This window comes from Salmo trutta, chromosome 14, assembly GCF_901001165.1.
Source record: "Salmo trutta chromosome 14, fSalTru1.1, whole genome shotgun sequence".
NCBI classification, from domain to species: domain Eukaryota; kingdom Metazoa; phylum Chordata; class Actinopteri; order Salmoniformes; family Salmonidae; genus Salmo; species Salmo trutta.
In genome coordinates this window covers 74372456-74387467 of record NC_042970.1, presented here as the reverse complement: position 1 = coordinate 74387467, position 15012 = coordinate 74372456, and the positions used below count along the sequence as shown (strand labels likewise).

Sequence of the window (15012 nt, the reverse complement as noted above, 5' to 3'; positions counted from 1 at the left end):
GCTCTCTGTAGGCTCGCTGTGTTGTACAGATTGATAGCTCTCTGTAGGCTCGCTGTGTTGTACAGATTGATAGCTCTCTGTAGGCTCGCTGTGTTGTACAGATTGATAGCTCTCTGTAGGCTCGCTGTATTGTACAGATTGATAGCTCTCTGTAGGCTCGCTGTGTTGTACAGATTGATAGCTCTCTGTAGGCTCGCTGTGTTGTACAGATTGATAGCTCTCTGTGGGCTCGCTGTATTGTACAGATTGATAGTTCTCTGTGTTGTGTAGTGGTGGGTTGTAGCCTGCGGCCACGTACAGAGCCATTGGCGTCGGCTAATGGGGATCTTAATTCATCAAATCCAAAAATCAAATTGATATTTCTCTGTAGGCTTGCTGTGTTTGGGCAGTGGTTCTACATCTGCATTGTGTGTTTCTACGTCTGCATTGTGTTTCTACATCTGCATTGTGTTTCTACGTCTGCATTGTGTTTCTACGTCTGCATTGTGTTTCTACGTCTGCATTGTGTTTCTACATCTGCATTGTGTTTCTACGTCTGCATTGCTTGCTCTTTGGGGTTTTAGGATGGGTTTCTGTATAAGCACTTTGTGTCAACTGCTGATGTAAAAAGGGCTTTATAAATACATTTGATTTGATTGGGGAAAGCATGGGCCGTCTTGTTCCACACACTTTTCCCTTTTGAACCGTGCTCCCTAAATTGCTTCACTCACTCGGCACCTTAGGGTCCAGTTAAGTAGTATATTTCCTCTCATAAAGCTAGCGGGACTTGGCCTATTTGGTGTGTAGAACTTTATGATGAAGAGTTCTCTTTGATGTCTTCAGAAGTGTTCTAGGTTCTAAGTGTTGTGTGGAAGGAACTATGGATCTCTACTTGAATGGGACTGGTTGAGTAACTCTGCTTATGTCCAGACAATATGGACTTATATCCGAATATTGGACTTGGTTTACTATGTCTGATGACTCACTGGTAGACACTGGGGGTTTGGGGGATTTGTTGGAAAGTGGGAGTGATTTTGAGTTTGTTTCAGATAGGTTTTGACTTTATTTTGCTAGTTTTACTTTTGTCCACAAATAATGTGTTCAAATGATTTAGTTCAGATTTATTTATCAAATTATGTAATTGGTGTCCTTTTAAATTATTCAATGAATCAACATGAAGCTTTATCCCTGGCATTTTTACTGCACTACTAATATAAGATAATTATTTTATTTGTTTGGACACACAATTAATTCATATCATATCTCCTTCTCCCTAAGTCTGTTCAATTTACTATTTCAGTTCTTACATATTCATTCAAGTTCAAGTGCGTGTTAATATTTTCAGCAGGAACACTTGGCTTACAGACAAATCTTTCAGCGTGAGACTAAAATATAGTGTCAATAATATATTGAGCTAATTAATATATACTGTTTCTATTACTTTAAAATATGTATGTGCTATATCGATACTATGTTCCTAGAAATGCAATCCCCAACATGCAGGCTACATATAGTATGTCCGTGTAATGCGCCATACATGCACACACTCCATACATATAGCCATACACATATACTGTATTTACTAGCAATGTACCATATATGTATGTAGTGTAAGTTACAGAGTCCATTATGGAGACATGGCTAAGCTACTCTGTCCTCATTTGTTATGGAGTCAACACTCATTGGGCTTTGAGACAGTCACATAACAGAAAAGGGTGATAATGGTTAGTACAGTCATCTATCAGGCTGCAGAGGAGAGGGGGACTGTGTGTTTGAATGTTGGTGAGAAGTCTGATCATGACAAATTGGTTATACACACAGAGGAGAGGGAACCAGCTGCTCCAAATAGTGTCTTGTGTTGCATGGGAGGAAAGAGGGAACAAGGGAGAGAGAGAAGGAAAGTCGGGAGCCTAGATAGAGGGACTTGCTTTTGCTGGATTGTGTTTGTTTTTGTTCATTTAGAATGATTCATTAAGAATTTGTTTGAATTTGTGAGTAACATTTTTGTATACAGTATCTTTTACACAACAATATGCAATTTTGCTAGTAACACATTTGCTTGAAGTGTTGTTTGGACAAATAATTAGTTTTTCATAATACATAAACTGTTCCTTGTGTAAATGTAAGTTATTGAATTAAGTAGAACCCAACAGTATGTGTGGGAAACAATAATAATCAACCAATTTGAATGCCCTTGCTCCTAGCATGCTTTTGCTCAAAACATATACTATTATAATTATACTTATAACATACACTGTGTAGAAAACATTAAGAACACGTTCCTAATATTGAGTTGCACCTCATTCATTTTGCGCTCAGAACAGCCTCAATTTGTCCGGGCATGGACTCTACAAGGTGCCAAAAGAGTTCCACAGGGAACATAGAAAAAGCAGGTGTTCCTAATGTTTTGAAACACACCGTGTATACAGTAAGTATAGGTTAAATACATATAACTTAAGTATATGTTAACAAATGTGGACATATACTTAAATAAAATACATAATAAAAAAATATACTTTTATATAAACTTTATAAAATGTATAATATTTGTGTCCTAGTAGCAGCACAAATACAAATATGTCTATCGTTCATTTATTTCAATTACTGCCCATTTTCTATGAATAAAATTGTAAACGGAAAATTTGCTAATAAATTATTATTAGCTTAATTGTTTTCTGTTAGTAAAAGTTAGACGGCAATATGGTCTCACTCAGCATGTTGAGAGAAACAACCCAATTCAAATGAATAACAAAATAGTGACTATATTTTTGTTTTTGAACGCATACACTTTAAGGCAATTTGACATCATTAACATTATTAGTATCCTGTTTCTTTAAATGACTGCTTATATGAACTACATTTCCAACGTTTAACATATTATCACATATTACCATATACGTACAGATGTAGGATATTAATTTGATCACTCTTTTGTTGATGAGAATTTTCATGCACTTTAGGAAATGCAGATGAGCTTCATGACTGACATGAATTCACTGAAAACCCGCACTAACACATGGTTGGTTACACTAACAGTATTGCAGTTTTCATGTAGCCTAATTTTGGCCCGCTAATAGCCTAACCAACGATCAAGCAACATTATGGAGTAAATGTTCAAATTCTTTTGCTGCAGGATTATTTTGCTTTGACAATACTGGTGAAATGAAGATCCAACACGTGTATGTAGCATAACAAGGCCAGTGAGCTCTCCGCCCTTCCCTGTTTATAATAACTACTACTAATTAATGATGAAGCATGTGGCCATACCCACAGCACAACACCGTCCCGTCCACATTGTTACACCATTAAAAACAGGAGCATGAAATAGTTTCACACGAGAACATGACAAATACCACAGTTAAAACTAGTCTGATTGGGTTGAATTATATGTATAGGATTGGATATTGCTAAGATTATTTTGGATGATTAATAAGTTGTATTTGTGATGTATTTCTGTATTATATTTATTCACAATGTTGTCTCTGATATAGTGATTTAAGAGATCCTAATTCTATTTTAGTTGGTGTACAAATAGACATACCGGTATGTACCTGTTGAAAATAATAGCTCACTCCCTACGCCGTCATTGTGTTTCTAAAACCGAACACCTCCAACTATACACTCAAGGTTGAGCTTGTTGAACCGTGGCGACATAAGCTAAGGCAGCAATGACGTCACCCTGTGTGTGCGAGTCTTTTTATGGCGTATAGGAGACTGGGTCCAGCATTTATGACATGGTAAGAGATTCCCAGCAGACAGCAGACACACAATAGGACCTCAGACAAGCATTTGGGCCTAATAGCCTAGTCAGTTACAAGGTCATTAGCAAAACAACTGGGGACTCAGCGTTTTTTTAAAAGCAACAGTTTATTCCTCTGTAATAAAAAAACATGTTTAACTCAATTATAATGCAATTACTTAGGTACTATTTAATACAACGTTGTTGCTTTAGTTAATACACAGGTATAAGAGCAACTTACCATATGTAGCCATCTTCAGCTGAGGATCGCCCCAAAGAAATTCACAGTGTGACATTCATATTGTCATCAGTCAGTGTAATATACACTGTATCCATCTCTGATTGGTGTAAAGGCCTCCAATCCTTTAGAGCACAGCTAATGATCTATTATCAGATCACGCTCCAATACCCCTAACACCTGGTTTGAATTTATTAATGATTGTATGACAGACAGACACACACACACATTCTTCAGGGGGCATCTAATGATGGCTTATCATACCACGCTCCAATATCCCACCACCTGATTTGAATTAATAAATTACTGTCCGGGACGACTTGACACCTGGGTTACGTCTTAAATGGCACCCTATTCCCTATGTGTAGGCCGTCATTGTAAATAAGAATTTGTTATTAATTGACTTGCCTAGTTAAATAAAGGTTAAATAAAATGAAATAAATGTAGAAAACTACTTCTGAAGAGGGCCCATAGTAAAAAGTAGTAGTATATAGAAAATAAAGTGCCATTTGAGACTCATCCATGGATCTATACCTCTACTACTAAATCTGTTTCGTATTACAAGATCTGAACAGGTCTGAAGTGGCCTGGCTAGCAGCACTCAGCGTGCCATACCTCGGTTCAAATAGTACTTTCTGTATTTAAAATACTTTAGCCGTTTGATTGAGCTTTGCCCTGAATGCCAGGTGGGCAGTGTTTGAACTTTTGGGACTATTCCACTGGTCCCATTATGCCAGCTCAATCAAGAGCAGCTAAAGTATTTGAATGAACCAAATACTATTTGGACCCAGGTCTGCTCTACTCAGAGCCAGCCACCTCAGTAAGAGCCGAGGCCATATTTGTCTATTAAGGGCTGTGTGTCAGAACAGATGAGAGACTAGTATTTTTAGCAGCGAGTCATCGGCTGCGGCAGAGTTTATATGATCCATCAGCGTGCTTGTACTGATAAGAGTGTGTACAACATGCAGCACAGGGGGCTGACCGCCCTGTCAAGTGTCCAAGAGATCTAGTTCAACACTTACTTACATAGCTTTTAAATAAAGTACATATTGGTATTGGTGCTCAAAGCATCTTGTGGAAAGACAACAATATGCTGCAAAGTATTTAAATTATTCAATCTTTTTGCTTCCTTGCTTCCTTTATAAACCTGTATTTATAAATCACCTCTCATATTGTCCTATGCTCTAGCACAAGTCACCCTGCTTATCCACCTATACTGTGACAATCACAGTCTTTATCCGTTTACTGGGTGACATGACATAAACAGCTTCATCTGATCTGGGCAGCTAGGCCTATAGTCTGGTCTGTTCTGACTGAGACAGAGGGTATCATTGTGACATTACTGGCACTTCAATCTCAGCTAACAGAAGGACGATGAGGGGCAACCGGGGCAGTTGTTGTTTGTGTGGTTTTACAGCATGCAGGCCGTAAAGCAGGTCTTTTAAAGATGGCTACGTATACTACTACAGAGTTAGCGTGTGGTGGTGTTGCCAGGATGGAAAGACAGACAGGCAATTAAAAGGGCAGCTGCTGTGGGGTCCTAAAGTCTTAGCCTCAGTACAAGCTAGTATGTAATTTAACACAAAGCTCTGGTGCCATGGTGCAAACAAAGTATGACGATGTTATACAGTAACATGTGACCGTAAGACCAAAGTCATAGTGATATGATATACACAGTAATACTGTATGAGGATGTCAATATGAGGTCATCTTGTGACCGTTAAGTCATAGCGGTTAATTGTCCAAGTTTGAATTAGGTCACAGAGGGACATGTGTACTATCAGAAGTGTCTAATACAGTATGCTAATATCAAGATGTCTCTAAAAAATGTAAGTTGCAGGTACACTATAACTGTGTATGATGTTAGACTATTTTGTAAAATAAAGAGTAGCCTAATACTATGGAAAAATATTATTTGAATAATCTATGGAATAATGATGGCATATGATCGTTCAAATCGGTTGTTAAAATGGTAAAATCTCAATAACAAAATCAACTCCGTGGTCTATAATATAACTGATGTCTAATTTAGCGACAGCACTGACGTGATGACTTTATGATGTGGAAACGTACGTCTTCGTAAGACCATATGACCACTCTACAAGCCAGTAGCACCACAAACCAAGAGGTGCTAATCCTCACAAAGATTCAGTTGCTTCTCCATGTCCCGAACAAAACCACAACGATCTAAATATCTATATTCATCTCTTGTCCATATTTCAGAATTGGAACCCAGCAGACACTAACCCTGTGAAGAAGCTGTGTTGTTACATTTCACAAACAAAATGTCCCTTATGCGGGGCTATAGACCTTCATGTATGTGAGAAAACAACATGGCTGCCGTGTCCATCAATGTCTAAAACAACTTTCTCTTGGGACCTTGCCCACCCCTAATCCAGTTGGTCTCTCGCCTTCTAGTTCTAGAGTGTTGGATCGAGGGTGATGGTTGGTCGGGTTGGGCTGTGTCAAGTCATGGGGTTCTATAGATGATTTGATTGATAGTGCAAGATACTAAATATAGCCAGCATGTGAGCACATTCATCAGAACACGAAAGGACAGGGCCCAGTCAAATGCGTTTGCATCCGGGAAGGGTCTGGGGTTGTGTGGTGGGTATGTGGGTATGTGGATAAGTGTTAATGTCTACAGCTGGTTGCTAAACGTTGTTGTCTTGTTTAACCATGCGTGGTGCGAAACAAGCTGTTACTGTTTCTGGTTCCTCTATAATGCAACAGTCTATGATCCTGATACGAATTGTAGTTCCTCCACAGAAGCTACATGTTAAGGCTACATAATGTATTTATTTATTCATTTTAAACAGTGGGACCCAAACCTGTGATTAAAAGCTGTGTTTTATAGCTACGGTTGTTTACATTTTCTCATCCATCTTTTCCCTGTTTGTTTTTAGCACCAGCGTGTCCGACGGCAATGATAACAAGCCCCAGCCAGTGGGTGGTGGCCCGGGCCAGCTGAGTGGTGGGGGTGGGACACACCAGAACACACAGCTCCTCTTGACACCCGCCAGCATCCAGCTAGCCCAGCTCCAGGCCCAGCTCACCTTCCACCGCCTTAAACTGGCCCAGAGTGCTGTGGGGGGCAACGCAAACTCTGCAAACGCAGCCAGCATCCTCAATCAGGTCTGTTACAGAATTGATTGGTTTGCCTGTATTTTTGTTGGTACTTTGGAATGCAAGCTTTTATTTTGAAATACTTAGTGTCATACAGTTTCCTCAATCAGGTCTGTAACAGGGTTGGTTGGTTTTCTTGTATTTACATATCTGGGAATTTTATTCTGAAATACAAACTTTTATTTTCACACACTTTTCAAATAACTCTGTTGTTTTCGAGACTAATGTTTTTTCATCTATCTTCTCCCTCAATCAGGTCCTCGCCAATGTGGCCATGTCCCAGCCCCTCTTCAACCAGCTCCGCGCCTCGGCCATGGTCAATAATACCCAAGCAGTTGGTGGTGGTTTCCACTCCAGTGCCCTAGCCTTCCAACTGCCTCCACCACCGCCACCGCCGCCACTGCCGCCCCTGCCGCCACCGCCGCCACCCCCCAACTCTGCCCTGGGGACTTTGGTAGGGGCCGGATTCAACCAGAATCATGGTAATGTGAGGCTGAACCATTACGGAGGTGGGGGTGTTTCTGGGAACCAACAGCAGCAGCAACAGGCCAACCAGCATGGTGGATCAGACTACGGCAAGAAAGCTGGCTCAACATACTCTTCAGATACGGATAGGCGTCTCCAGTATGGCTTCATAGGGGGGACGTCAGTGGCGTTGAGTGAAGCCGGAGAGGGACAAGGACAGTACGTGCCGATCATGACTCAGGCAAAGAGTACAAACCAAGGCTTTCAGATTGACTTCTATGGACAAAACGGTCAGAGTCAACAACAACAGGCTGGGTTCGGTGTTGGGAATCAAAACGATCAGAACAAGAACGCTTTTAATGAGCAGCAGTGGAAAAGCCCAGCTCACATGAGCCACACGGGAAAAGGGTTGGACATGGTTTCCAATACTGCCACAGTATGGATGGGGACTGGGCAGCCATTCCGTTCCAGAGAGGAACTGTACAATCCAGAGGAGCCAACCTCTGACCCCAAGTTAAATTCTGGCGGTGGGGGAGTTACTTCCTCGTTTGGAGCAGGCATGGGTGGCACCAAGGGGTTTGTGGGATACCACAAGCAGCCCCTGCAGGGGGGAGAGGAGATCATGTCTACAGGTGGTTCCGTACAACTCCAACCTCACCAGCTGAATGACTTCCATGCTGTGACGCCATCCCACCTGCCCCACCAGTGCACCATCTGTGAGAAGAAGGTCTATAACCTCAAGGTGGGTGGAGCTCACTGGATGGGGATTATATAATTTCCTGTGGGCAGTATGTCACTTCCTGTGGAGAAATATGTAACTTCCTGTAAAGTCTAGACTAGAGAAATACTTACTTACATTGAACAAGCTTGGTGACACTCCTATCAGAATGTATTGCTCTTTGAAACTGAGATGCAGGCATAGACGATGTGGGATAACATGGTTTTATTCTAGTGAACATATATCATCAATACGTTTCAATTTTAATTTACTGTAGTGTGTGAAACATAGAGATCCTATTAAATTACTAGAGGGGCTATGTCATAAACCCTCAAAGTTCCAGAATGAAGTGAAAATTGCAGCCATATTGGTCAGGGAGATATCCAAACCAGTCTGATTGGAATGATTGGCAGTAGAGGCATAATCCAGATTTTAATTATGCAGGAAAATAAAAGTACGGCGTGTGATATATCGGAAATTGTGTAATAGAATTATTGTCAACCTAAAATATTGTCATATAATTATAAATACAGTTTATACGGGTTTTATACCAATTGTCTGTATAAATAGCCTCTAAAATGATCAGGAATCAAAGTAAGACCCAGGCGCAGACTGTCGAGGTAACAATGTTGATTGTCGCAACAAGGGCAGGCAAAGACAGGTCAAGGCAGGCAGGGGTCGAATATCCAGGGTAAGGCCAAGGTACAGGACGGCAGGCAGACACAGGGTCCGGGACAGGCAGAGAGGTTAGGGAGGCGGGTACAGGGTCAGGACAAGCAGAGATCAAAAACCAGGAGGACGAGGAAAGAGAGGCTAGGGAAACGATAGGAGCTGACAGGGAAATGCTGGTTAGCTTGAGCGAACAAGACGAACTGGCAACAAACAGACAGAGAACACAGGTATAAATACACAGGGGATAATTGGGAAGAGGGGCGACACCTGGAGGGGGGTGGAGACAAGCACAAGGACAGTTGAAGCAGATCAGGGCGTGACAAAAATATATGTAAACAGACCATTAATGTCTCAATTTTAGTTTTCTTGGAATGCTGTGAGTGCTATTATATGATACAATCAGCACTTGTTGTATTTACAACTTGTCTAAGTCCTATCATCAACTGATTTCAGCCAGTGTATGGCTGTGGATTGACTGCATTGTTTGAATGGAATGTTGGCATATTGGCAGTTCATTTGAATAATTATTGGAATCAAAACTGTCTGGCTAGCTAGCTAACAAACACAGTGCAGATAAATTCTTCAAATTCATTATTTTACACAATATCTTATCACAACACTGGCAAACCGTGGTTGATCAACTTCCTGACCAAAATGGCTGACCTTTATCCCATCATAAGAAGGTTTATGAAGATTCTAGTATACTAATTCCTAATTCTATGGTGTGAATATTGAACTCAATCCCTTTTGCATCTTGCTCTTTCTAATGTTAAGCTCTGTAATAGATCCTTTGCTCAACAACTACTAGTTCATTAGTGTGTGTGAACTGAACTGTAAATGGCCTCTTCCTCGAATGGGGGTGTGAGGAACAGTTTAGTTTTACTGTGGTGTGCAGGCTGTAATATCATTACACCACAGAGCCAACTACAGTTAGCCTGGTCCCAGATCTGTTTGTGTGGTCTAGCCAACTCTTTTGGGACTCATATATCCCATTGGCATGACAAGTTGGCTATACAGCACAAACAGATCTGAGACCAGGCTAACTGTAGCTGCTCCAGAAGCAGTTGCTCTCCGCTCTAAGTCGTTACCCCTTTAATTATAGTCCAGCCACCCATGATCAGGGCCAGACACACAGGGGGGGAATGTCGTTGTGCTCAAAGGGGGTGCACTGAGGTAGGGGTTAGCGTTCAGTGAGTCAGGGTCTATCTATCTGACAGGGTTTGTTGGATGTGTGTTTTCAGGACTGGGACCAGCACGTGAAAGGTAAACTACACCTGCAGAACCGCTTGCTGTACTCTGAAGGGTGAGTTATAAGGATGAGTTATAGGGAGGTCAAATCGATTAGACAGCACGTTGATATGCTTCTGTGTGATCTAGAAACGGCTTTCTGCTTCCTGTCTAGGAATAGGGAGTGACTGACAACAAATGAGTAATGTGTAACGTGCTCCGCTCATACCGTGGGTTGTGAAGTACAGTATTGAGGGTGCCTTTCAGTTAGATACGGTATAGGCTAAAACAATTTCTTAAATGTGTTCTGTTTTGATCTTGTTTTGACATTTTGTGTAACGCGTGCTCCACTGTGGGTTTGAGATATAAGTAAAAAACTCCTTACAATAGGGTACCGTTCATATAGAGTTTAAAGGGTTTATAACTACATTAATGGTTATTTAATCATTTGTAAATGCATTATAAATCATTAATAACATAATTAGAAATGCTTTAGAAAGTGTACGTTATTGCAAAGTATTATCAAAAACGTTTCCTAAATGTAGTACATTTTTGTGTTGTGTAGCAGTTGTGTAGCATGTGCTTCACTGAAAGTTTGTTCTTAGGGTACTTTTCAGTCAGATATAGGCTACAAAATTGTAATAACTTTAATGATTAAGCCATTATACCTGTTTATACATGCTTTATAAGTTACTTAATGTATTAGTTTCTGTCCTTGTTTTGTAAGTTCAATCGTCATACTCTTGTGACCATTAAGTCATGTCTTCACCTTATTCTGATCTCCTCCGTTATTCCCAAAGTAAATATCCCCGGACAGCCGAGGCATTTGATTTTACACTTGTGTTCCATATACAGCCTTAATGGCTTTTGAATATGAGACTTGAGGTCCCCCGTCACAAGATATAGCAAGAGCCAGGCATGGACGGTCGAGGGACAGTCAGTCTGTCAGAAATCTAAAACTAGTCTCCGGTAGCGTCCCTGCAGAAGGGGCATAATGCCCAAAACATTGGTGTAATTAATACCCATTAAATCATTGGGATATACTGTATATAGAGTGTGCAACATTCTTTATTTAATTTTCTTTCATACGTTTACTTTTCCGTTAGTCAGCAAGATAGACTAGCCAGGGAGGACAGAGCAGTGCAGGTAGTCAGATCACTCAATCAGTTAGTCAGGAAACTAAAACAAGCCTCTCGTGGCGTCCGGTTCTGTCAGCAGTGCTACAATCACAGCCGGAGCCGTCCACTACGGTCCCGCCGGGTCGTCTGAAGGATGCCTAAACAACGTCGGAGTGAATAACTCCATGGCTTACTCTTCCACCGCCAATCAAGGTAGGTTGGAGTGTGTGTCTGTGTCTCAAAGACTTGAGGTTGAAGGTCAATGTGGTGGTGTTTTTAAGAGGGGAAATATGTGATATGTGGTAGATATGCAGTAGATGGGGGTGGAACTGCTGCTATTTTTAGACTGCAGGGTGCATGGCATGGGTCTCATTTTGGATTTTTCGATCTAGGGAGTAGGGAGCAGATCGGGCTAACTTGATGTGTTGATATCATCTCAATATAGTACTTAAAAAACACGAATAAAACTTGTAATATCGATGTAAATTACTATTACTAATTGTGAAACTTGTATTTTTACACTATTTGTCTGGGGTTTATAGTTTCTTTTCAATAAAGATTACAGTATTTTGAGAGTACAACTTCTTTTTGGGCTCCCGAGTGTCGCACCGGTCTAAGGCACTGCATCTCAGTGCAAGAGGTGTCCCTACAGTCCCTGGTTCGATTCCAGGCTGTATCACATTCGGCAGTGATTGGGAGTCCCATAGGACGGTGCACAATTGGCCCAGCATCGTCCGGGTTTGGCCGGGGTAGGCCGTCATTGTAAATAAGAATTTGTTCTTAACTGGCTAGTTAAATAAAGGTTAAATAAAATAATAATAATAATAATAATAAAATAATAGAAAGGTGGTATTTTCTTATCGGAGCCAATATTTGTAATTTTTTATTTTTAAGGTGAGCTTGTGAAGTAGACTGGTCCTTTAATTTCAAGAACAGCCATGATACAAACATAACAAGCAAAACTAGGATAGCATGACAACATTTTAACATAGGTCATTGTGATTTTCTGGTTTCTTCACAGTCAAGAATTAACACAACATAACTTCCCCAATCCCATGTGTTTCATGGTCCTGTCGTTCCTGTTTCCTCCACATTTATCCAGATGTATCATCCGGAGCTAACCTACCAGCTGGAGTAATGAGGACCTATCCCATGTCAGGGGCTGGATTTACCCAACTCCCACCTGGGTCAAAGGTCAGACAAATGTTTTGGCTTTCGCTTATCAAGATTAGGGGATATGTGCTACTGCTGTGTGTGGATGTAAATACGTGTAGGCTACAACGACAGATTGTACAGTTTGTAAAAGGTCAGATAAATGTTTGGCTTTCTCTTATCAAGATCAGTTAGGCTGCTGCTGTGAAGCAAAAACTGTAAATGCCCTACTGAATGAGATATGACTGTAGTTTGGGGTAACGCTTTACAATAACTTTCATTAATAAGCATGATTAAACAATTTAAAGGTCAATGTTTTGGCTTTTGTATATCAAGATTAGTGAATACATGCTTTTGTGAAATACATATAGTAAATTTGGACTGAATGACAGATTGATTTTATGGTAACACTTAACTTTATAATATAAAATATTATTTTAATTTAACTAGTCAGCATGCATCAACTATTTATACATAGTAAATATACTATCAATAAATTAGTAGTAATAGTGCATTTATAAACATTTATAAGCATTGCAAATTCTAAGCATTATATGCGTTACAATCATTTATAAAGCACTAAAAAGCATTTAGTATGGCTTATTAATTAAAGTTACGGAGTGGCTGCAGATCCATGTTTTCTGGAACCCTCTTCCCGACAGCTAAAGGTCTGAAGCTTCTCCGCATGTGTGGGATTCTCTACTTTGCGCACAGCAGAGATTGAAGAGGAAGAGAGACATCGCACTCCCTCGTTTTTTCTGTTTCAATGGAAGTCAATGAACTAAGTAGACCAGACTCATGCTATCACAGCTTAAGTAGACAGGAACTGACCATTTTTTTCAATGGTAAATGGCCTGAGTGAAGTATTTTAATTTAACCACCATCTTCGACGCACAGTCTCTGTTCTTAAAGTTATTAATATAATTTAATTGAATGTGTCTATTCCTACATAATTAATCAACGTATATTTAATTTGGTGTGTGATGTGTTGTGTGTCTGTGAGAAAGCTGGTTAGACACGTCACCTTGTTCCACCTATGCCCTGGCGTGCCTCTGTGCCTAGAGAGAGCATGGCAGAGGAAGGGCCCAACACGGGGGCCCAACATGGGGGCACATAGTAGGCTATGTATTTGTGCCAAGGTGTATTTTTCTTGTTGTATGGCAGTGTTTCTCCAGTCAGTTCTACTTATTTGATGTATTTTTAAATACAGTATATGTTTTATTTCAAGAACTAAAGAACCATATTGACTGAGATGTGCACTCTTGTTTTAGTTTGACCACTAGCTTCCATCCATATCTCTCTGGTTTTGAGCATACACATTTCAGCTGTGTTTCAGCTATTAGGATATCTAAGCTGTGGTGGCGGATGGTGTTGTGTGTTGTGTTAGTAAATAATAACGGACCAGCAAAGGGCCTCGTTGACAGCTGTGGATCCAGAGAGCAGCGTTTGTCTTTGCTAGACAACTTAACTCCATTTAAACGGATATCTCCGGCAAACTATGTAATTAAATGCCTGGCTTGAAAACGTGTGTGTGAAATGAAGAGATTTAAGCTTTCTCTTTAGTGATAAAATGGGTCTAATGGACTTTATCACAACCATATGCGAGGACTCTACAGTGCTAAACTGCAAAAAAATACATTGGCTGTGGCAAGATAGATTTTCATAATCCTGGTTCGTTTTTGTTGCGTTTTATACTATTTTTTGTTGTTGTGTGTTGATTTGATTTGATTTCAAAGTGATATATCCTACAAACTATATAATTAAATGCCTGGCTTGTAAACACAGATTTCAGCTTTCTCTTTGGTGATGAAATGGGTCTAACTGATTAATTCGCAACCGTATGCGAAGATGTAGTTACTCAGCTACAAAACCCCCGTAGGCTTGGGCCAGATAATAACGGTTTATACATGTAACTGTTTAATTTATGGTATTCATTTATTTGGAGTATGAATAGATCTTTTTATGTGTGTTATTTCATTTTCCCTATAGCTTTTTTTAAATGATAGATTCATCCTTTTTCACCAATGATCCATTCTATTTTATTCTGTTATATTATAATATTTGTGCCATGTGGTATATGTAAGAAACAGTTGTTACATCCCGTTACACCATATGACAGCGCACCTTGACTTGGAGGTGCCACGTGGCCAAGACACCCTCTCCATCAGGAGAGGTGGTGAGGAGAGGGGTGACGTGTGTGCCTGCATCCGTATGTGTGTGTGTGTGTGTGTGTCTGTGCGCATCTGTGTGTGTGTGTGTGTGTGTCTGGCAGCATACTTTTTGATGTGAGGTCTTACTTGGGTTTACTTGAGGTGTAGAGTATCGCCATGATAGTATCGCCACGGCTTGTCGGGCTATTTCGGCGTGACATTTTATCCGTGGAATTAATTGAGGAAACTTTTTTAGCTATTTTTTGTCCGAGGTTAAGTATTTTTAAGTCGTTTGATTGAGGATTTGACTGAGTGATAGCCATCTATAGCGAGATAATATGGAGCTCAAGTCCCATCATGGTTTTTGTGTTGCGTGTCTGCTTTTTCACTATTTTGATTCAAACTGACAACTTGGAATAGGCCTCCGT

At 40.4% G+C, this 15012-nt stretch overlaps 1 protein-coding gene across 1 annotated transcript in view; it reads left to right on the top strand.

Annotated features, from left to right (window-relative positions):
• LOC115147871 (RNA-binding protein 20) overlaps positions 1 to 15012 on the top strand; it is a 76053-nt gene that overhangs the window by 44217 nt on the left and 16824 nt on the right. The window contains exons 2-6 of the mRNA XM_029690137.1: positions 6863 to 7091; positions 7339 to 8289; positions 10179 to 10240; positions 11380 to 11495; positions 12385 to 12476. Of these exons, the coding sequence (XP_029545997.1) occupies positions 6863 to 7091; positions 7339 to 8289; positions 10179 to 10240; positions 11380 to 11495; positions 12385 to 12476 (1450 nt within the window). The remainder of the gene's footprint in view (positions 1 to 6862; positions 7092 to 7338; positions 8290 to 10178; positions 10241 to 11379; positions 11496 to 12384; positions 12477 to 15012) is intronic.